At 38.2% G+C, this 24,111-nt stretch overlaps 1 protein-coding gene across 6 annotated transcripts in view; it reads right to left on the bottom strand.

Moving 5' to 3' along the window:
• LOC110832427 (serine/threonine-protein kinase 32A) overlaps positions 1–24,111 on the bottom strand; it is a 69,315-nt gene that overhangs the window by 15,661 nt on the left and 29,543 nt on the right. For all 6 annotated transcript variants that reach the window (XM_087350609.1, XM_022069409.2, XM_087350610.1 and 3 more), the window contains one exon: positions 23,379–23,544. In XM_087350609.1, the coding sequence (XP_087206735.1) occupies positions 23,379–23,544 (166 nt within the window). The remainder of the gene's footprint in view (positions 1–23,378; positions 23,545–24,111) is intronic.

The following is a 24,111-nucleotide window of genomic DNA, read 5'->3' as shown; positions in this document are numbered from 1 at the left end:
GTATATGAAACTGCGCTTGTACAGTTTTATCTGAGTACTGCATGAGCGTGAAGCTTTGTCTCTCATATTAAAGGAAAACAGACTGAGGACGTCTTGATAATCGAGAGATGGGGAGAATATTTGGATCTAAGACAGAGAACAAAAAATTGTGTACATAGTGGGAAGCTTCATCATCTGTACTCTTAAGCAAGAATTGTTACGATTATTCAATAAAGGAGGATGAGATGGGTGGAGCACATAGTACACATGGGGAAAATCAGAAATACACATAAAATTTTGGTCAGAAAATATCAAATGAAGGAGAGACTTTTGAGATGAAGACGCAAATGAAAGGATAATATTACTACGTATGTATTTTATGAGAGATGAATTGTGAAACTGTGAATTGAATTCAACTGGCTATGTTTATGGTCTAATAGTTGGCTTTTATAGACATGATAATAAATCTTCCACTAATCTGTAAATTCGGAGGATTTTCTAACAGTTAAATACAAACTAGCCAAGGGAGATATGTACTGCAGTAAGTCATATGATATAATTATTCGGAATCATAATATACCCCACACTAGCAGTATATATATATATATATAAATATATATATATAATATGAATGTAATTGATACTTTTGTTTTCGTTGCTTTACAGTTCAGTAACAGCAGAATTAAAAAATATAATAGGAGCAAATCAAGTTAATTAAATCATCTATTGTAGTTTATTAATTGGAAATAATACCGTTAATTGAAGTGTTTTACTAACACACATTTTCCGTGAATTGTATCCAAGTTAAACATCAAACACAGAACAAACAAATTATATGAACATTCATAGTACACTTTATGATCTAATTCGTACCGACTGTTCCATCTGCACGTAAAATATACACAGACGTACACAATTAATTACTTTCATGGCATAATTTAAAATTATATTGCTCTAATTTTGTGGCTTATGACAGGCTTAGTGCTGCTGTTAGGAGTAGTGGTTATTATTCAACTCGAAAACTGTTACACTATCTACTTAAGATGAAGACACATTCGTTTAGAAAGCCAAGAAATTCAAATTTCCTATGTTTATGTGACCTTGAGAAGCATTATCTTACCGTGCTAACATAAGTCTGTCACTAGATCGTATCCTAAGCTAATCGAACCCAGTCCACACCCTCACATACTATTTCTGTAAATATATTTTTCGGTTATAAATTTTGTACTCATTTGTCATCCCGTGCGTCCTACATGTGTCGCACATTCCCCTTTTTTATTCATCAAAATAATATCTGGCGAAAAGTGGGAACTGTAAAATTATTTATATTTCCTTCCAAACCAGAAATCCTGAATTCATATTATACGCTACACTGTTATTGAGTAGTGCATACACTTGCATTTTTCTCTTTTGTTATCCCCCCCCACCCCCACCCGCAAGTATTTCTTAAAGCGTTATGCAGCCCTACACAGTGTGCGACGATAGGACAGATTCTCCCACTCACACCTATTTCAATAAATATATTGCGAAGAAAATTCTAGTAATAGAAAGTAATAATTAAGTGGACTATTTCCCGTTGATTCGTGTTCATTTTCATTCCTGTTTTCTCTTACAATGTTTCTATTCATCATAGACATATTACACTGATTGGCAGCCTATACCAGTAATATCCTAATCAGAGATATTCTCCGATAAATTCGCATGTTTCCGCTTGATGAATATTCCGTTTTAGACAGGTTTTATTGTATCAGGTTAGGAGCACATATCTATAAAAAGTCCCTTGCCAATTCCTACAGTTCCTTCATCATTCAAATAGAATGTTTCTAAAGCTTTACCTGCCCCTAAATGAAGTCATGTTTATTGATAACGAGACCACTATACCCGGGTTGCCGCTACCTAACGAATTCAGTAGAGTCATCAATATTCATGCATGACCGCGCTGCCTCACCCTTTCCCTTTTAGAGGCAAACGTCGAGTGTTTCCACGTCGTACAAAACGTCTAGATGCGGCAAAGAGGGACGGAGGGAGGGAGGAAGATGAGGTGCTCGCTAATGACTTGACTTCAGAGGCTGGCTCCTGTAGCGAGATCCAAATGGAACAACGCTAGATGCACACACACCTACAGAAACTGTTATTTTTGTTTATTCAACGACATGTTATCAACTGCACTTGTCGAATAAATTTAGATATGAATTAGTCAAGGTGTGGAAGGAAGCTACCATGGCTAATCTTAAGACATTTTATTATTTATTATTATTTAGTGTTCTGTCAGACGACAGGTCCATATGAACAGGATCGTTCCATCCTTTTCTCGGACTGGGACCTGTTCATATACGTTCTTGGCAGATGAACCAGAAGTGGTTTGCCATTGCCTTCTTCTGTGTGTGAATGGAGTAATTGTTGGGATGCCACGGAGAAAAACTTCGTGTTGCCTAGACCACGGCCTTGCCCAACACAAGTTATAAATTCGGGCACCGCCGGGAATCGAACCCGAGACCCCAGGATTATAAAAAAAAAATTGTTCGGAGTGACTTGGACAACCACGAAAACGTTCAATTTGAAAAGGGCTCGTTACGTTTCAGTAGTATGAAACAGATTAATATTACTGGAAATTTCATAGCAACAATCTTGGAATTCGTAACAACATTCGATACAAGAACATAGCTTAGAATTTCGTACAAGATTTTCTTAAGAGAAGTATGATCTTTCCTTGGATTAATAAATATACAATTTATTTATCAATTTCTATGAACACTTTTCGCTATTTGCACGATGCAATTTCAAACCTTCACAATATCACCATCTTTGTAAAGCCAAAGTAACTGTCTCGTAACAAAAGCCGAAGGTTCAACACCGTTAACACTGAAGGAAGCCTCAGTCAATATTTCACTGGACGTTCCCGGGGGTAAAGAGGTGGCAGCGTGAAGCTGTCATTCAGCTTCATCTAGTGTCAAGTTTAAGAATGCGTGGAGCTCCACCCCCCCACTCCCACATACGTTTTCATTGGCGGTGCTCAAGTACAGAGGCAACTTTAACTTTTACTGTATCACTACTAAGCACGCGTATTTATAAATCAAAGGCTCCTCTTTATGTAACACATCAGAGGACTAACTTACTTCATCCTTCTTAGATTCAAATATTATCCCGAGTCCTTTGTCTTCAAACATTTATAATTTTATATACCATTTCAATTTCCCATACTACATTCCACATGTCTAGCTCCAAAACAAATGTAAAATAGCCAATTGTTTTCACATTGCCGCCATATTGTCATTTTCATTTTACAAAAGACAGTCTCGGCAAAAATTTCATATTTATCTTCGACATATCACTACAAACAATTTCAGGACTGTACATTAATACGCCACTAGTTGCGCTAATGTCAATGCCGCTTGAGAACTTCACCGCAGATGTGCGTCATAATCAGGTTTCGATGATCATGATTATAATTATGGCGACAAATCATACATTCTTTATAAAATATGGAATTTAGGTTAATAAAGTGGTAGCTAATAAGCACCTTTGATACAAATTCTAGTAGAAATAACAGTGGCTACTTCATAGATAGATACTTGAAATAAAGCAGAACAGAGGATGTAATCAATTTAATGTAGTTGCAATCATGTTAACTAACAACGGCTGTGCTACGCGAAGGACCGAAGAGAAGTAACGTTCATCGTTAGGGAACGCAGTACAATAACGGCACGGACTTCCAAGGCGGGCACTCCCTGTTGATTCTGTTAGCCCGCCTAACGCTTTGAAAAACGAAAAACTTTTCTGACTAATTTCGCTGTTCAATGGTACTCCATACACTGAACACAGGAGAACCTTTCACTTGCAACGAGCAACTGGCTGGCTGGAGTTGACATGCATTTTATCTAACAGGTTCTGCTGTGCTCCAGTACAACTGAATCACGAAAGTAAGATTTTTAATTACCTTTTCTCAAAGTGTTAGCCGGGCTAACACGATTAAGATGAAAGCTCCGTTCCTGTGTATCGATACTTCACGCAGAGAAGACGTGGTAGGAGAATATTCTTATGTGATGATATAATTAAATGCATTATTGTAAAGTTTTGTGTTCGTTTAATGTATGGGTTATGTTCAATATTCGTTATTCTTTTCAACTTCTTTTTCATTAAGATTTACGTCCTGTTCAAATTAATAAATAACTTCTGGAACAATTAATCACTTTAGACCAGTGGTATTCAACCTTTTTTTGTTCGCGTACCCCCAGATATAATTTCTCTTCAACTTTGTACCCCCAAAGTTGTTGGGTGTATAATTCAAGTTATACATAGTATATAATCTACATGTAAAATAAATTAAATAAATTACATTACTGATTATTCAGTGTTTATCATAAAATAATATATATTTTTTTTAAATTTCACGTACCCCCTAAGATGTCTTCGCGTACCCCCAGATATAATTTCTCTTCAACTTTGTACCCCCAAAGTTGTTGGGTGTATAATTCAAGTTATTCATAGTATATAATCTACATTTAAAATAAATTAAATAAATTACATTACTGATTATTCAGTGTTTATCATAAAATAATATATATTTTTTTTAAATTTCACGTACCCCCTAAGATGTCTTCGCGTACCCCCAGATATAATTTCTCTTCAACTTTGTACCCCCAAAGTTGTTGGGTGTATAATTCAAGTTATTCATAGTATATAATCTACATCTAAAATAAATTAAATAAATTACATTACTCATTATTCAGTGTTTATCATAAAATAATATATAATTTTTTTTAAATTTCACGTACCCCCTAAGATGTCTTCGCGTACCCCAGGTTGAATACCACTGCTTTAGACATTTGACAGGACTCCTTGGATCTCCACAGAAAGATGAAGACAAACATCCATGGATTGAGTGGAATTGGAACCCATGATCCAAATATTGGATCGGTCCATAACCGTGCCCTCATGAGATCGCGCGGCGGCAGCGAGCGGGTGTTCTATTTTTATATGGCCATTTATAGTACACGTTACATTACAATTAGTAAAATATTAACACGCTTTCAATCAGAGAAGCAAGAATTTAATAAACACAGAACAACACTCATAAGTTGGCGCAACGCAGCTGAACAATATCTCACTGCTATTTCAAAAAACTGCGTACTAGTAAAATGTGTAAAAAAACAATTTAAATTAGCAATGGCGCACACTCTTCGAGAAGTATCAATAAAAGTATAATAATGGCTGTAATGCAGACTGTTGAATGATCAAATCAAGGAGAATGAGACGGGAGGGACATACAGAGTGTCCCAAAAAAAGATAGACACATATTCAATGAATGGAATAAACACATTTTTATTAACTAAATCATTATATGCGTCAGAATTGACATTTAGTCAATTAGAGAATTTAATGTAGGCGTTAAAAACACCATCGTTAGCTTCGTGGCACAGCTGACGGCGGAGAGCAAATGATTGGCAAGAGACCACCAGAGTATACATATTTTTGGGACAATCTGTATAGCAGATAATAAATGTAAAAGTTGAAAAAATGGGGTAAGAGGTCACACGGGCGACTACTGGCTCACTAAGACCCTTGTAGTCACAGCAGTCGGGGGAGAAACTGTGCGTTACACGTCCGTTAGAACTAAATGACAAGGAGGTCAGAGGGGTTGGGAGCGTAAGGAAGTCTGTGCTGTCCTTACCGTAAGCATTGCTTCCCAGTGGCAGTACTTTGTAGCTTGTTGTCTCAGTCCCTATGTGGGTAATGTAATATGTTTTTGTTTTCCTTCTACCCGCAAGCTAGTGACGTAGGCGAAACACAAAATTTTGTCTGATGTTATCAGACAATGGACAAGGTCCAAAAATCCAACAGTCCAGATCATTTTATATCAGTTGGGCTTTAAAAACATGAGTTCAATAACTAAAAGAGAGAATCACAAGTTCCATCAAATTCCATCAAAATCTGTCACACTCAAAAGTATAAGTGTAGAAATTCATGTACGCCTGTAAAAACCGACATTTAAAAATTAAATTAAACTAAAATTAAAATCGTTCGAAAGTTTACAACGTCGGATTTTACTGAAACGTCTCCCGTACTTTAGTCGCTGGACAGATTTGAAATTTGTAAGTTATTTTCGGTATTAATTTCGAAATGCAACTAGAAACAATTTCACGATGACATAACGAGAAGAGGGGTCCGTGGGTTCGAATCCCACTCAAGCCACGGATGTTTGTTCGCGTTTTTCTGTGTTGTGCTGTCCTGTGTACAGGTAGAGGCCTTGAGACGGGCCGATCCCTCGTCTAAGGAGTCCTACCAAAATGTCTATAGATCAAACCAAAGAAAAGTTGGGACCCGCAGTGCTCAGGCACTTGAAGAACGGGTCGTTCCCAGTATCCAGTATAATGAGAAGAATTCGTATACTGCAGATAGATGGAATATACTAAACTCGATGTAACATTAAATATTATTTGCATTCGAAATTAACGTTTACCCAATCGACATAACCGATATTTTGTATTCATGGAATATCAATTGCTTTGAAATGTTTAACAAATTATTTAGTAGAGAAGTCAAATAACTCTGATGGCATATAGACTGAAAACAAATTCTGAAATGTAGATGTTTAGAGAATGAAACAACTTTAACTTCCTGCAATAGACAGACGTCCTGCCTTCAAGATCACTAATTAAGCTTATTGCATTCACTGAATTCTCAGACAGTCAATTATTCAACAGCTTCGTTGCTGTTTCCTGTTAATCGTTGAAGGACAACACACGCCACATAATGGATATCTTCATAATTTGAACTCTTCGGCAAATATTAACCATTATCATCATCAGAACCATCACCTAAAAGTCAAGGAGATAGCCCACTTGTTCGACTCATTCCGACCTCATTCGTCCAAAACTCTCTTTAAAGGTCGTCCTCGGATGTTTAATGCGCGTGGTTCTGTGTTTCTGTATACCACTGAGCCACAAAAGTTAGAAGACGTTTTAATCTCTCTGATGATGGAGGCAGCAAGCACCTCTGAAAAGACTACACGGCGCTACAATCCAGAAAGCAGCCATCTTTGTTATTTATCGTTTTTAAAAGCGTTAGCCGGACAACGGCGGCTAACAGTTTGATACAAACGCTCCTGACCTATGTAAAATGTTTGTTTCATTGGGATATACAACTTTCATTCCATACATGTTTCCCAGTTATCTGTGGTATTTTTCTGTTCTTTGCACAAAGTACATACAATCAAGGCATAATTGTGAGAATACATCTTCGGAACTACTGAAATTATTTTGATTAAATTTGGTCCTCAACATTCACACCAGAGTATTTCGACATTTTCACGTTTTAGCACATTTAACTATAATTTAACAACCTCACAGGACATCGGTATCATACAGTATTATAAAGTTGTGTTTATGTTTGTACGTACATATGCATGAATACATAAAAAATATTCATATTATTCTTTATACTTTTATGCCTTTAATTTATATTGTAATTTATTATTTATATTTTATAATATATTTCACATTTCGTAAAATCATGCAGATCAGTTCCAGTTTACTAATGAGTAAACACAATAAATTTCTAAAGTGACTGAGAAGTAAAATGTTAACATTAAAAGTTATTATTTTTGTAAAAACAAAATCTAAATTAAATTATTCTTAGATTTCCGATATTTAACCAACTCTGATCTTCGTTTTAAACGCTGCTTAATTGCATCAATTACTGTAGTTCAGGAGTTCCGTTAGTTGATATCTGTAAACGATGCAATGTTATTAAAGCATTGTAATTCTGAAGATAGTTGCCATTTGGTTTGTAACGCCGTGTAGTCTGGTAGAAACACACTAAACGGCTCTACAACTCAAATGACAGCCATCATCAGACTCACCGCAGTGAAAACCTCAAATCCTACTATTGTGATTCTGTCCTGCATCTATTGAGGAGACATACAGAGGAAACAAGACACTACGTATATTCGGAACTGAATTAAAGCTTCCATTTCCAGAATTCAATCTCCTCTTAATTCCAACACGTATATTTGCTGTAATGCTGGTTGTGTAAACTTAAGAAATAACAGCAAACAGAACAGAGGCTTGGTTGAGTCCATGCCGATATGAAACTTTAATAACGCTCGTAGTAATTCTCCTGGGATTACGTGTAGGTACGTGACAAGACTCTGAATGGGCGTGGTCGTCCGTAGATTTATGCCTGCATGCCATAGAATTCCATGGTGTAAAGCTGATTAAGCTCCCAACGTTTGGAAGAGGGAGCCTCGAATCCACCTACGTAGAAAAAAAAATCCCGAATGTTGGTGAAACCTAGGATTTACCAGACAAACCTAGGTTTTACCAGACTGTTCGTAAAAGCTCGAAAAAAAGAACTATTCGCGTCCTATTTCGGGGTTTCTTCAAGGAAGTTCTTGTGTCATATATTTACGGAATTATCTTGTCCCGCTCTTAGCATCCATATACGGATAACTTAATCCATATGCAATTTCCGAAGTTTCATAACCTCTGGTTTCATAAAATCAGACTACGTGCTCAGATTGTTCTAAGGTAGGCACTCCAATCATTAATATTATTGTTACTGTATTAATATCTGTAATTTGCCTTCTGGCTGTTGATACAGCATACTAATAATAAATAATTTAATTTAACTTTATTATTATATAATCGAATCTGCGTTATTAAAATTGGGTATCCGTGTCGATATTCCCTGCAAATGTGTCATTAATCAGAGTTAGGCTATCACAATTTTCAGCGTCTATGTTCCGTTGTACAAAGCAGCAAATAATATTCAATAATTGAACTGCTATAATATAAGATAGATCATTTATATGTACATACAAATACACACACTACGTATCATGTATGTAGAAGCAAAAACGCCTTCATTCATTACACTTTAAATCGTTGTTGACTTTTGCCGATAATTTTAATACAGGTATTTTCTAAAGGTTTTATTAAAATTTGTTTATAATGGACGGTCCCAGGGAACAAATACAAGCAAACAGCTAATCAATCGACCACTAAAATTGAGTGATTCTCACCAATAATTAAGCTACACAAGTTGGGATTAACAGCGCGTTTAGTGACACCGTCTGGGTTCTCATTACTTGAATGATCTCTTATCAGCAACGTAAGTTGTTATAGGAGGGTGTTTGCTCTGTCAAAATATAACCTTTGCCTTCGTGAATATTGCCAGTAACATCAAAGCTTTCTGGGGGCCATGACCCGTGTGTGGGCTGACTGATAACGCCAAGACTAAGATTCTGCATGGGGTTTCATAGACGGGGATGTCTTGCTGAAACGCGTACGAAAAGTTCAGGTCATGGTTGTTTTGTTGAAAATTTCAGTAATATTCATAGATACTAAATTACGTAAAATCAGTTCAGCGCCTCTCCAACTGTAACATGCGACAGACGTACATCAGGCATGGCGACGCTAAAAAGTATATTTTTGCATTTGTTAACGAGACCAACGATAAGCTTCTAATTAGTGGAGCGGAAGCCGGAGAACGCCCACGGCGACAATTTGACTACGAACTGATTAAATACACGTTTCTTCGCGCTGCTAATTTTATCATCTTTGCTGACGTTCTATCGTACTGTATAAAAGAAGGCTATCGTAAAACTATTATTATATCCAGGAAAAATAAAACAATTTTCGGGTTTTATTTTCGTTCTATAACAATACGACATTCCCTTTTTACTGCGAGGAAATAAAAACTCTGGAGGGAAATAGTTTTTCGTGATAAAAATTCTATTTAAAACCTGCATGAATGTATTATGAAATTCGTTCCTGTAGATTCAATTGTGAAGTTTTGAAATGGACTTTATTAAACTTCACTTCGAATTACTAACAATATCAAGGTTCTGTCAAATTCTTAATACAAAATGGGCACATATGTTTTTTATGTATATTATCTTGGTTGAGTCAAGTTTAAATTGGTTTTCTAAAATGAATGCAACGATGGGAGCACAACGGGTATGATTTATGTTCTGAGTGAGGTTCATTTAAAAGATAAATGTCTTTGTTTATACGTTTCCACACAAACCACAAACAGCTTCAAGTGTCAAGACATGGTAGGATGATTCACTTTCGCCGATATTATCAAACACCAAAGATGTCCAGATCAGAAGTTACAGGCGTTTCTGTTTCACAAATCTCGTTCGTAAGACGAAAATGGTTAAAATTAAACTGATTATTTAGCAAAAATATTGTTATGATATAGCCGAATAGTGTATTCTATCACTTGTGGATTCTATTAAGAAATTTGATGATTCTGTCTGTCTATCTGTCCCCAGATACAATAAGGGATATAAATATTTTGGAGCTGATCGATGTTTATGGATATAGGTCTATGAATAACATCAATAATCCAAACATGGCGGTTGTCTATAGTTCTCAGATAGGAACATGGACTTGATGTGTATAAATTTAAAAACATGTTACAAACGCATGCACTAGCAACAGCCGATTAGTAGAGCTATAGTATTAACAGTCGAATCCATCGGAACCTTAAACTCCTACGCGTCGAAAGACACGGAATTTTAGTACTTGTTCAACTTTGAAAATGGCTGTCTTCTGAGTTGTTGCGCCGTATAGTCTGGCAGAAGCTTGCCGACGTTTCAGAGGTCCTTGCTGCCTCCATCATCAGGGTGATGAGTCATCGCCCTGATGATGGAGGCAGCAAGGACCTTTGAAACGTCGGTAAACTTCTTGTACGCTATGCAGCAACCCAGAGGACAGCTATCTTCAGACTCACCGCCGTGAAAACCTCAAATTATACTCATTCAACTTTGTTTTTGCCATCAACATGCATCAAAAACAAGGCAAACTGGATGTAAAGAAGACCTTAAGTTACAAATACATTGCAAACAAACTTTTTGCGTAATTTTCATAAAGTGTATGAAATGAACACATCTGTATTATTCATGTCATAAACTAGTGAACGGATATTTAATATTGAAGGTCTGGTGGTTCTCATTTTGGATTGTGAAGGTCAGATATGACCCTTAGTCTACATGAAGTTAAAATTTAACTTGGTATGGGCTATCTTCTATAGAAAAAAAGCTCTTCTTACAAAAAGTTGGTATATAACATAGAACGCAGACGTCAGTAAAATCTGCGACTTACATTTAAAACATTTTTCGATACAGTGTACATTTAATAAGATACGAAGGACAAATATTTTATGTCTTCATAACGATAAATTCGTATCCTCAAAAGGAAAAAAAAAAAAGAACATCGCACCCTCTGAACAGCAAATAATGCTTTTGGAACGTACATTCCCTCCAAATTGGAGTTTATATTTCCAAGTCCTGTTCTCAGTTGTATATGGAGAGGTGTTTCTTCTTTTTGGGCAAAACCTGTGGATGGAGTCAGGGCATGCCATCTCAAAAGGCATTTCAGTACCAGATCATCCAACCGGAAGATGAAGTTCGTTTCATATTGCAAAGTCAGCAGAAAATATTCTCAGAAGGAAGAAGTAAGAAAACCTGAGATAGATAGTTGGAGACCCTTGAGCAGTTCAAAATGCTTGTTCATTAATCCTTTAAACCCAAGTGGTAACCATATGTACCACGTGCTTTAAGAATAATTAAATGCGTTTTGTCCACAGAGTGTATTTATTTGAAGATTTCTGTCTTCTGGGTTGTTGCGCTGTGTAGTCTGGTCGATGTTAACCAACGTTTCAGAGGTCATACTGCCTCCATCATCAGAGTATGAAGATTTCTGTCTTCTGGGTTGTTGCGCTGTGTAGTCTGGTCGATGTTTACCAACGTTTCAGAGGTCATACTGCCTCCGTCATCAGGGCGATGAGTATGAAGATTTCTGTCTTCTGGGTTGTTGCGCTGTGTAGTCTGGTCGATGTTAACCAACGTTTCAGAGGTCATACTGCCTCCATCATCAGAGTATGAAGATTTCTGTCTTCTGGGTTGTTGCGCTGTGTAGTCTGGTCGATGTTTACCAACGTTTCAGAGGTCATACTGCCTCCGTCATCAGGGCGATGAGTATGAAGATTTCTGTCTTCTGGGTTGTTGCGCTGTGTAGTCTGGTCGATGTTAACCAACGTTTCAGAGGTCATACTGCCTCCGTCATCAGAGTATGAAGATTTCTGTCTTCTGGGTTGTTGCGCTGCATAGTCTGGTCGATGTTTACCAACGTTTCAGAGGTCATACTGCCTCCGTCATCAGGGCGATGAGTATGAAGATTTCTGTCTTCTGGGTTGTTGCGCTGCATAGTCTGGTCGATGTTTACCAACGTTTCGGAGGTCATACTGCCTCCGTCATCAGGGCGATGAGTATGAAGATTTCTGTCTTCTGGGTTGTTGCGCTGTGTAGTCTGGTCGATGTTAACCAACGTTTCAGAGGTCATACTGCCTCCATCATCAGGGCGATGAGTATGAAGATTTCTGCCTTCTGGGTTGTTGCGCTGTGTAGTCTGGTCGATGTTTACCAACGTTTCAGAGGTCATACTGCCTCCGTCATCAGGGCGATGAGTATGAAGATTTCTGTCTTCTGGGTTGTTGCGCTGTGTAGTCTGGTCGATGTTAACCAACGTTTCAGAGGTCATACTGCCTCCGTCATCAGAGTATGAAGATTTCTGTCTTCTGGGTTGTTGCGCTGCATAGTCTGGTCGATGTTTACCAACGTTTCAGAGGTCATACTGCCTCCGTCATCAGGGCGATGAGTATGAAGATTTCTGTCTTCTGGGTTGTTGCGCTGCATAGTCTGGTCGATGTTTACCAACGTTTCGGAGGTCATACTGCCTCCGTCATCAGGGCGATGAGTATGAAGATTTCTGCCTTCTGGGTTGTTGCGCTGTGTAGTCTGGTCGATGTTAACCAACGTTTCAGAGGTCATACTGCCTCCGTCATCAGGGCGACAACCCAGAAGACAGAAATCTTCATACTCACTGCTGTGAAAACCTCAAATCTTACATGTATTTATTTGCTTCATATGAGTTTCAGAGTAAACAGTGATTAGTTCCTTAAACAGCATTAACTAGCTGATCGTTATAATGGGGAAATTTTTCTTTGAGGTACGAACTGAACATAATTTGAAGGATATATGTGGGCGTTCTTGGTTCTACTTTCGATTGTTCCATCAATAATATCCCAGTGTTTGGGCAACGTAAATGAGAATCATAAAAATAAATTTGGATATGATTTCATTGCATTGAGTCCATGAAATAAAGGCATAATTGACTGTATGTTCATCTGTCTATCGGCACGTTTTATCACTGACTCAGCTCAATAGATATCGATGTGATTCCTAACAAAGGCTCTACAGCAAAACTTTCTGTACCCCTGTCAGCAAACAAACCCATACCCTACGTTCCTGAAAATAGACTCAACCACGTTTTATGCGCAGTCAAAATTCATCGGCTCCATAATGCTTTTAGGTTGTCATTTTAGTTACATTCGCTTTAATCTCGTGATTTAACTTTCGATGAAAGTGTGATAATACTGGACTCTAGAGACCTAGTATTAGTTGGTCGTTAAGTGGGGTGTTGGCAGAACCTAGAAGGGACACAGTTGATGCATTACTGAAAAGACCCAGCCATCTAAATTCTGCTCGTTAACCCTTTTTAGGGAGTAGTGACCATCTGGTTTAACGTTCAGCAACTCGGCATGTAGCCAAACAACCTCTGTGTGGGATTCAATTTTATCTCAAAATTAACAGTAAAGTTTTTCCTTAACGCTATAATATCTGATATTTGTAACAAGTGATTTCGCTTGTTTTATTGATATTTAGAACCGAATGTTTAAAGAAAATTATTGGTTAGATGAGTTCGTACATAAATATCAGGGCCCGATAGCCCTCAAATTGCATTCACAATTTTTATAGTTGACTAACAGAGTGTGGATTTTAACTACACAAGTTATTTAAATAAAAAGAAAACAATTTCATTCTATAATGTAACATGTTGTCACTTTGAACAGCCGATAGTCACAGGTAAAAAATTTCCCTTTTTTAAGAATCCTGAAGGTTCATTGCCGTGCTCATGAACAACCTCATAAAACAACCACATCTTCACATCTGAAATCTGATGTTCTCACGGTGGCGAAGATGTCGGCTGCGGACTCATGGACTGTGATCCCATGTAGACTTATAGGTAGTTGCCGACGTTTCGGAGGAATACATCACTTCAATTTTCAGGGTTGAAGTAACTCTGGATGTGAGGTTCTTATAGGCCTCTTGGAGTAAGACAGACAATGGGAAAGGAGAAAAAATTGAAAAACCGTTGACAAATAGGAAGGTGACGGTGAGTCCATGAAATTTCACGGAGATGCTAATAAGTGTCGACTTGCAAAGAGGGCACTGTAGGAAACAATAAGCCGAGGGAAGCGTGTAACAGTGAATGACTGTGATAGTGTCAAGGTAAAGATGGCTGAGAGGACGTGAAAAGTGCAACTCCTACGGAGGTCCTTTTAAGGGCCTGCTTCTAAGGAGGGCACTATGCGAAACAACGGACCGAGGAGAAGCCAGCGAACAGCGATGAAAATTAAAGAGGTGTAATCTACGACTATGCCGTGGAGCAGAGTGGCCAATGCTGGTACAAAAGTCTGGGTGGGGAACTGCCAGTCGGTTAATCTCTGGTCGTTCACAAATATCAAGGGCCAAATTCTGGCGAATGCGCCAAAATTATAAACGCTATTCGTACATTTCGTAGCTTGCACAGAGAATTGTAGAGTGGAGAAGAGTCTACTTGATGGAGTGGAATACAATCTGAAAATATCTTGACCTATTTTAAATTAATATTCCGACAATATGCATGGAGAGAATGAAGAAAATCATTAAATCTTTAGTGACGACAGTCAGTCTCCGGACCAAGATTCGAACCCGATACCTCCCGAATACGAAACGGCTGACCAGCTGAGCGACCTTCTTAAGATGGGTTGTCCTCCATAGGGTTAGTATTGTCATTTGTAGTGAGTCCGGGAACGGACACGTGTAGGTACCGAAGAAGGAAACTCTACGGAGTCGAACTCATCTTGTTCTGTAACTGGATCAAAGCGTAAAATATATATCTGGGGGCAGAGTATGAGGTCCCGTTACACTGATGTAAAAGATGAAGTCCTTTTGATGTAGTGACGCTATGTTGTGTATAAAAGGTTTTATTGAGGATTGGCTGTCCTATAAAGAGATATTACTCTCGATAAGAAGCCTTCTCGCTTTGGCTTTGTGGGTGTATTTGGGCTGCAGACAGGTCATAAAATCCTAGAAAGGCTACCAAGCCACACAATACAGCTGAGGAAATTATAATAAATGTCTTACATCAGTGCATTTCAGACATACTTATTTTCGAAATGCGTAGACAATGGGCAATGTCCAAATATGGGTAAAAGTCTCCTGACAGTGTCATACGACACATTTTAGGACTACAAAATTTGAAAGTGTTGTAAAATTTCACAACGTACAGATAAAAGCGACTTAGGTTTTTAAACATACGTTAAAAAGGCGTAAGAATTTAATTTTGACTAGATTTTGTCCAATTAAACGCTACGGTCCATTAAGTTCAAATGGATTTTCATCAATCTATCCCCCCCAAATCGATAATTGTATAACAATTTGCTACATAACAAAACTGACTTCTCTGAGAAATACAAATTGTATTTTAACATTTTTTCGACAGATCTATGGTGAATATTTAAGAAAATACGAAGAAATCCCCTTTCTCATTATGCAGTATGTTCTATGTGGTACAATCAGCTTTGTAACAGTACGGTTGTCTCTGAAATACATTAACATTGAGAAGTGTGAAGTGTGCATATCGCAAGAGCGGAGATTTCCAGCTGCGGGACCAACAAAATCCAATGCAAGGGATTCCTTTAGTACTTAAAACGAGTTATTCAGTCGGTGAAGAAATTCCCTGATAGTAGAGAAAGAACACAAAGACAAGATTCCCGTGTTCACAGAGGTCCGCCATTAGTTTCTATCCTGAAAAATACAGCCCACATATCCACATCCTATTCCGCTACAACATATTTTAACGTATCCTACCATCGAGACGCCACGGTGGTCTAGCGGTTAGAACGCTGGCCTTGTAATCCTGGGGTAACGGGTTCGATTCCCGGCGGTGCCCGAATTTATAACTTGTGTTGGGCAAGGCCGTGGTCTAGGCAACACGGAGTTTTCCTCCGTGGCATCCCAACAATTACTCCATTCACACACAGAAGAAGGCAATGGCAAACCACTTCTGGATCATCTTCCAAGAACGTATATGAACAGGTCCCAGTCCGAGAAAAGGATGGAAGGATCCTGTTCATATGGACCTGTCGTCAGACAGAACACTAAATAATAATAATAATAATAATAATCCTACCATCCGCAGGCAGGGATCTTATGCTACTTCTTTAAAGGCTTCCCAAATATGTACATTTATGTTTCTCGTTATGTACTATATGCGTCGATAAACTTATCATCCCTAAAATCATACGAGTTATGAGATCAGCTGAATTTACAATTTATTGTCAACTGACAGAAAATAGCACTATTTATACATAATTATGATAATTTAATTTGTTAATCTGTGGCATTTAGCAGAACATATAATAACAACATTGAGGGTCCTTTAAAGATTCTTCGCTAAAACATTAAGTCATATTCATTTAAACCAGACTGGAAAGGTAAAAGTGTATTCCGTACAGGAATCCACACGCAGGTTCTTTGCAAATTCTGAATTTATTGACAGAATGTTATGCCACTTATCTTGACAGCTTTAGTTTCAAAACTATACAAATCACGTGGTCTTAAAATGTAATTTTAAAACCGCAAATCAATAATGGCCCGTCACAAAGGCGCTTTAACTCTGTGGTAGCATACGGGACTCCCACGTACAGGGCCATACGAGCGAATCCTGGTAAACCCTGCAACCTCCATGATGCTATTTTACATTATGCATGGAGTTATTATACTAAAGCTTTGTATTTTCCAAAATTCTATAACTAGTGTCGACTCCACCCCACAATTTGTTCGTCCGCCATATTGATATTACCTATTGTAAAAAAAAATGAATTACGATTGCAGGGTAGTCACCAATGGCATAACGTCCATAATAAATTTCATTAAAATCCGTCAAGCGGTTCTGGAGTTGAACATGCGGACAGGCAGATATAACCAGTCTTATATGCGTTAATTTCATGCATATTCTGATGTGAATATGAAATAACACTGGCATTGTTGAAATTACGCTTGAAAGTGAAATTTAGTTTTAAAATTGTAAAGGTGAAATCCGATTAAAACTAAGATTACATAAAATATTGCAAAAATTATTTATTTGTGCAGATTTATAAGTTATTGGGAGATAAAATACGTAAACGGGCAGACAGAAAGATTTTTCAATTTTACTATTATTTCTAGGTAATAATACATTAAAATTCTAAAATTCACTTAAAAGTCTTATTGCTGTTTACTGAAATTTTAATACAGGGTGTCCCAAAAAGACGAATACACATATAGTTAATATTTCGTATTATAATGTGTACACGTCTTTTTGGGGGCATTCCGTATGTGTAAAATCCCGGCCAGTACAAAGGTCTGCAAGGGGCTCGGGCCTGGTAACACAGATCATGTTCGAGTCGGGCCTGGTTCAAGTGATAACAATCAAACGATATATAGAACATTTCGGGCTACCTTCGGTCGTTCTTTTTTCACAGAGAATAAATTTACTTGAGCTCTTATCTTATGCTCGTGACACAGTCGGGCTCCAGAAACCAATCCCACCGACATGATTTTCTCTGGGATTTTCACAGCTGCTCCGTCCCAGAAACAGTTCGAGACTTGGCATCCCTTATCTTTGTATCCTCATCCAGAGATATAAATAACCTGACGTATTTTAGAGCGTCTTTAGATAATTCGTTCAGGATTACTGGCATTTACGTATTAAAGGAAACATTTATTAAGGATATGAAAGTCTGGGAGGAATATAAATAGATCGGGCTTTATTCTGGAATAAGGGTAGTGGGGCTTACGTTAGGTACGGGTAACTTATTTGAAGGTGAACTTAGGGTTTGGGCCAGATGGTCTTCGAGCTGGGTAGATTAAAATTATAAAATGTCGGCCCGTGAAAACCTCTAGGTCACAACACAAGCTAATGATGTAAGGCTGTAGTCTGGACTGGAACTCAAAATTCAACGAGAAAAATATGTGAACTCGTGTCTCCGGGTGGGGTGGCATGCCAATTATAAACGCGGCACGAGATCAACATTCATTAAACTATTTTATGCGTTTCTTTTATTTTTTGAAACGGAGATTTGATAAAGAAGGAAGGAAAGGAAAAACGGATGACAGAAATGAAATAAGAGAAAGGCCGTCTTCTGGGTTGTTGCGCCGTCTAGTCTGGTCATCGCCCTGATGGTGGAGGCAGCAAGGAATTCTGAAACGTCGGTAGACTTCTACCTTTCACAAGGGGCATCAACCCAGAAGACAGCCATCTTCAGGCTCAAATCCTACATGAATAAAGAGAATGAGAATAGAATTTAAAGGGAAAAACTGAAGAAATATGAAAGAAAATGAGAAAAAAACTGTAGAAAGAAAGAAAGAAAGAAAGAAAGCAAAGAATGGTTGAAGAAACGGTGGTTGAACAATCTGTGTGTGACGTATGCAGTAACATGCTGTACATTTCCCAGGCGTAGGCCTCGTGAAACAGTATCAGAACACAAGCGTCACGTCATGTTAACGCGAAATCCATCTCTCGCACATAACACATGGTCTGGCGACCACCGGACCACCGCTGAGGGCTGAATGGAAGCCAAATGTTCATTAAAGTTTCGGAAAATAAATGGAACGGCAAGGAAACAAGGAGCTGATTGACCTCTCTCAGGGCTGTCCAAATAGCAACTCGCTTCAACGATTGCGATTCCTGGGGGAAAAATTTACTTCATTCTGCATTTACAAACACTTCAACAGCTGGCAGATATTCAATTTGTCAAGATCTTTCTTGTTACGTAACACGGCTCTTTACATATAAATTAAAACCAACCGTCTGCCTCTACCCTGAGCCAAACTAGCCCAGTTCACATATCTATAAGATACATTTTAGTATTATCCTCCATAATCTAAACTTAGGTCTTAATTTAACGTTTTCCATTCACAGCACACTCACGGCCCATCTCATAAAACTGGATTATGTCGCCGAAACACCGAAGCTATTCTGAATAATATTTAAGAATCAGTTTCGTGTCGAAGAAAACACAATATTTCACCATCACAAACAATTTATTTGTTAACACTGTTTGAGAAACTAATCCGAGCATTGTTCGAAACCCATAAATTTTTAAAGCAAGTGGTACGTACGCTTCCCACTGAGTTGATAAGACGCTCGCTTAGCTATTTTACATATGTTCTATGAAATTATTGACTTCGACAATCCACAGGTGCTGATGTTTTATTAATGCAAATTGTGAAGGTTTTTCACAATTGAAAAGGGGGGGTGTAAAGGCATTGCAAAGCGAACTTGGTTCTTAGTTTAAACGATGCATTTTCATCGAGACAGTGGGGAAAGAGTGTAATAAAAAATGAAAAAGAACGAAATAAAAATAAGAAAAGTTACAGAAAAAGAATAAAGGAAGTTAAAAGAGAGAAGAAAAAAGGTTAAGAAAGGAAGGAGGAGATATCTGTCATCAGGTTTGTAGCGCCGTGTAGTCTGGTCGAAGTTTACAAACGTTTCAGGGTGATTCATAATGTAAATTTTACATCAAATCAGAGCAAACACGACGTTTTTCGACCTGTTAGTAGTGCGACACTGACTACCCAGGCCGCATACGTCATAGGGACTGATTTCACTGTCGCGCACAGTAAACGAATTTATAAAAGAAATACGAAAGAATAAAAAGAAAGGAAGGAAAAGAAAAAGAAAGAATAAAAGAAAAAAGAAAAGTGATAGAAAATTAAGAAAGTGAGGAGAGGAAGGAGTGTCGAAACACTGAAAGAAACTCAGCGGATTGATCAAAGTTTCTCACAAGCAAGAATTCAATTTGCTATGAGGAAGACGAAATGTGTACAATCGCCAGTATTTTTCGGTTATTTTGGGACCAGACACAGATATCTACGAAGTTCTGCGGTGAGCCGAACCAGGGCGAACACAAGAACAACGATTTGAAAGATCTGTTGCCTTCTGAACTGCAGTAGCGTCTTCGTAAAATGTAGGCGAATTATTACCTCTAATAAGAATCGCCAAGTTCCCTACCAAATCGATTGTGACAGAAGTTTATATGAACGTTTAGCGCTCTTCTAATATATCACACTCTGTGATACAAAAATCTAGCATTGATCTAATACTTCTATTTCGGAGACACTTGTTATTGTACAAAATACGAGTGAGAAAATGTCCTTCTATGGGGTACGCATATTTTGAAAATGTTCTTTAATTTTTCCCCATTTCAAATTCCGCGTCACTGAAACCTAACCATACAGTACCCAGAAATTACATTACTTTCTAAATTAAACTGTTTCAAATAAAAGTTGTGAATCTAAATGAGATCTATACTTTACGAAATGCACTAATCCCTTACGATATGCTGTTTTACAAAAATATTATATAAAATTATATTCAGGCTCAATGGAGATTGGACGTTACAGGCGTAACCAGCCTTTAATTTATCAGAACAAATTTCTTCTGACAACTTTTACTGTAGGCCCCACCAATACTAAAAATTATACGACGTGATTTTAAAAATGCAGGCGCTGTATTACGGTCCGGTTCGGATAGATTATGCTTCGCACTTCATAACTCATAGTATCGTTATATTTAAGAGCCCGGACAGCTGTTACTACCGGCCTGAATTTGATTCCCAGCTGGTTAAAGATTCTTCTGTTCGCCACCAAGCTGGGAACGGCTCGGAAGCCCGCCCGGCCTTCTGACCAATGGTACATGGGAATTTCTCATCTGTGGTAAAGCTGACCACAGACTTACACCTAGTACTGAATTTAAGAATGCGTACATCGTTTTCTCCGCGCTGCTGTACACCAGGTGATTTTGTCACAAATTGTTTCCCGGTTGTGCAGTCTGTAGCCAGTCACTTCACTGACTTCAGCTTGCCCGATTCAGAAATGTGCAACACCCGTAATATCAACAAGATTCCCTGTATAGGATTTGAGGTTTTCACGGCGCAACAACCCAGAAGACAGCCATGTTCAACGAGCGTGCCTCCGTACTGTGAAGCTTTAATACGGAACCGGTCAACCAGGTATGAATAGTTTGACGAGCTTCGTGGTATCGGCTGTTTTATAGATTGAACTCTTGAAGGTGTACAAGTAGAAACCCTCACACACAGCTTAGCTGTTGGGGGACGCCAGTTCTTAGCATCGGTTATTAGATTGCTTATATTAGTATAGGGTATACTGAATAAAAAATTACTTGGATATTATCCATCGTCTAGTAAATATAAAACGTAAAAACGACGTTTCGGAGATGGGACCACTAGATAGAGCTAATCCCTATCTCCGGACCAAATTAAAAAAATGAAAGTCCCGGAATAAAAAGGCATTACCACACCATCCATCCGTGGGACGTAAAAGAATAGTATGTAGAAATCAAAATTCATAAACACGATAAAGCCAAAAACAAAAACTCACAAAAGGTGGGAATAAATACACATGAATATTAACTTGAAAACTCGATGCCCAACTCGGATTTCTTCAGAGATGACAGGTATCCAAATAGGAGATAGGGATTAGCTCTATCTAGTGGGCCCAACTGTGTAAGAACCTGAAGACGGAGATAGAGTCCCATCTCCGAAACGTCGTTTTTACGTTTTATATTTACTAGACGATGGATAATATCCAAGGAAATTTGTATTCAATTGACTCTTCACCATCGTCAAGAAGTTTTAGATTTGATATAGGGTATACTGTTAATCACTAGACTGGATCGGGCAGCCTCACATCGTGAGAATATGTTTACCTAGACGCAAGTCGGAGTTGCTGTATAGTAAGTAGTATAGAACAAAACGTAAGTTCTGACTGAATACTGATTCCTGAAACCACCTGCAGTATCAAATTCTTGCTGATAAACTTTTAGACTGAAGTCTTGTAAGGATTTAACTTTAACAACTTTTATTAGTGTGAGCTTTACGTTATGCCAATCCACACTGAAAAGCCAAAACACGTAACGACTTCTTCTGGTTTGCTTCTAATCAAGGCCCGATGTTATCAAGTTTCCTTCGGTCAGCACGTCCTTTTCGGGATTTCCTTTTGTCCAGCACCAATTGCGTAGAACGTAATTTTGTTAAGATATTGTAAATCGTTGCTTTACACGGCACTGTACTGCCATGATACTTCCTACGAAATCTTCTACGGCATTTCCTCCATGAAGAAATTTATCGTCTCATTTTCGAAACCTGTATTTCACAACACTGCAAACTGTACTTGTACGTATCTCCAGGACAACTAACCATACTAAACACGCAACGCCATCGAGATATACCAGCAACCATCGAGTGACAAAGAGACGTTTCGGCGGCCAGCAGTGAGCACGCGCGGGCCAACAGTTTTGTAGCCGGCCAGTATTAGGACAAATTTTATTCCCTGTATGGCGAAATATAGGCTTCCCGCGCATCACCAACAGGTAGTTTCTCACACTCGCAATGTCCATTACGGAAATTACCTACAAGCTCAACACACAAGCTATTCGCATCTTCGCATATCAAAGGCTTAAGTTCATTGGATAAAATGCACAGAATCAAATCCAGCCATTTCTGTAATTTAATTTTAAGCTAAAATGTCATACTTTATTTGTGTCATTTGTATTTTTATTGGTGTAACGACATTGCAAATAGCCCAGAATATGTAGCTGCAAAGTATGTGATGATCAATAAATAAAATAATTTATGAAGACAGAAATCTTCATACTCATCGCCCTGATGATGGAGGCAGTATGACCTCTGAAACGTTGGTTAACATCGACCAGACTACACAGCGCTACAACCCAGAAGACAGAAATCTTCATACTCATCGCCCTGATGATGGAGGCAGTATGACCTCTGAAACGTTGGTAAACATCGACCAGACTACACAGCGCAACAACCCAGAAGACAGAAATCTTCATACTCATCGCCCTGATGATGGAGGCAGTATGACCTCTGAAACGTTGGTTAACATCGACCAGACTACACAGCGCAACAACCCAGAAGACGGAAATCTTCATACTCACCGCTGTAGAGACCTCAAATCATAAATAATATATATATTTTAGAGTATGTGAATGAAAGCGGTCGTGGCCCCATCTACTGTTACTTCCTGGAATTTGCCTGGAGGGACTGAGGAAAAACCATATCGGCCACATTTCCTTCAAGTATCTTATACTTTTATTGACACAGCATCTAGCACATTACCAGAAAACAAGGCCAGTGTCTCTTAACGAGATATATCGTCCGTAGCATAGAAAAGATCAAGTACGATATGTTAATTGATGCATTACCTTGGAAAGAGAACCAAAGATTGACGAGAAACGGATGCTCCAGGGTGGTCAGTATCTCGACCTCTCGCAGAACGTTCTTCAAGGCTTCCCTCTCCGCGCACTGGCTCTTGTTCATGTACTTCATGGCGAACATGCGCTTACAGTCCTTCTTCTGCACTATGCACACCTGCAACAAAGCGCCGATAATATTCTTACTCCGGAAACTTTAGTTTTGTAAATTGTATTCTTCGCCTGAAATCGAGATGATAAATGAATCCGAAATATCAGGAGGCTAGTGATACATCTAGATCAGTGTTTCCGAAAGTGTGAGCCGCGGTCCTCAAGGGTTCGTCAAGGAGCTAATAGCCTCATTATAATACATAAAAATTGCTAACAAAACACCACTTTATATTACAAACACAATTTGATTCTAAAAAGTACTTCACAGATATCATTAAGGTTTATTAATAATTATTTTCTAAAATTGCTAAATTTCTAATTAAGGCGTCCAACTCTCTTTATTCACATCAAGGGTTGCTCATACTACAAGAGTTGGGAGTCACTGCTCCAGATGGTGGCGTAAAGGGAAAGATAATATTAAAGTGGATCTTTGAAAATAACTGTGTTACGTTGTGCACTGAATCCAACTGGATGGTCACAGGTTCACATGGCGGGATTTAGTGGACACAACGGTTGACTTTTATGTTACATAAAATTTTGGGAATTCCTTGAACAGCTAAGAGAAAGTGAGTCT

Source organism: Zootermopsis nevadensis, unplaced genomic scaffold, assembly GCF_977971745.1.
Source record: "Zootermopsis nevadensis isolate Lab colony 2312 unplaced genomic scaffold, Znev_1.0 Znev_ptg000017l, whole genome shotgun sequence".
Classification (NCBI taxonomy): Eukaryota; Metazoa; Arthropoda; class Insecta; order Blattodea; family Termopsidae; genus Zootermopsis; species Zootermopsis nevadensis.
The sequence above is the reverse complement of the archived record's forward strand: the minus strand, read 5'-3'. Positions and strand labels throughout refer to the sequence as shown.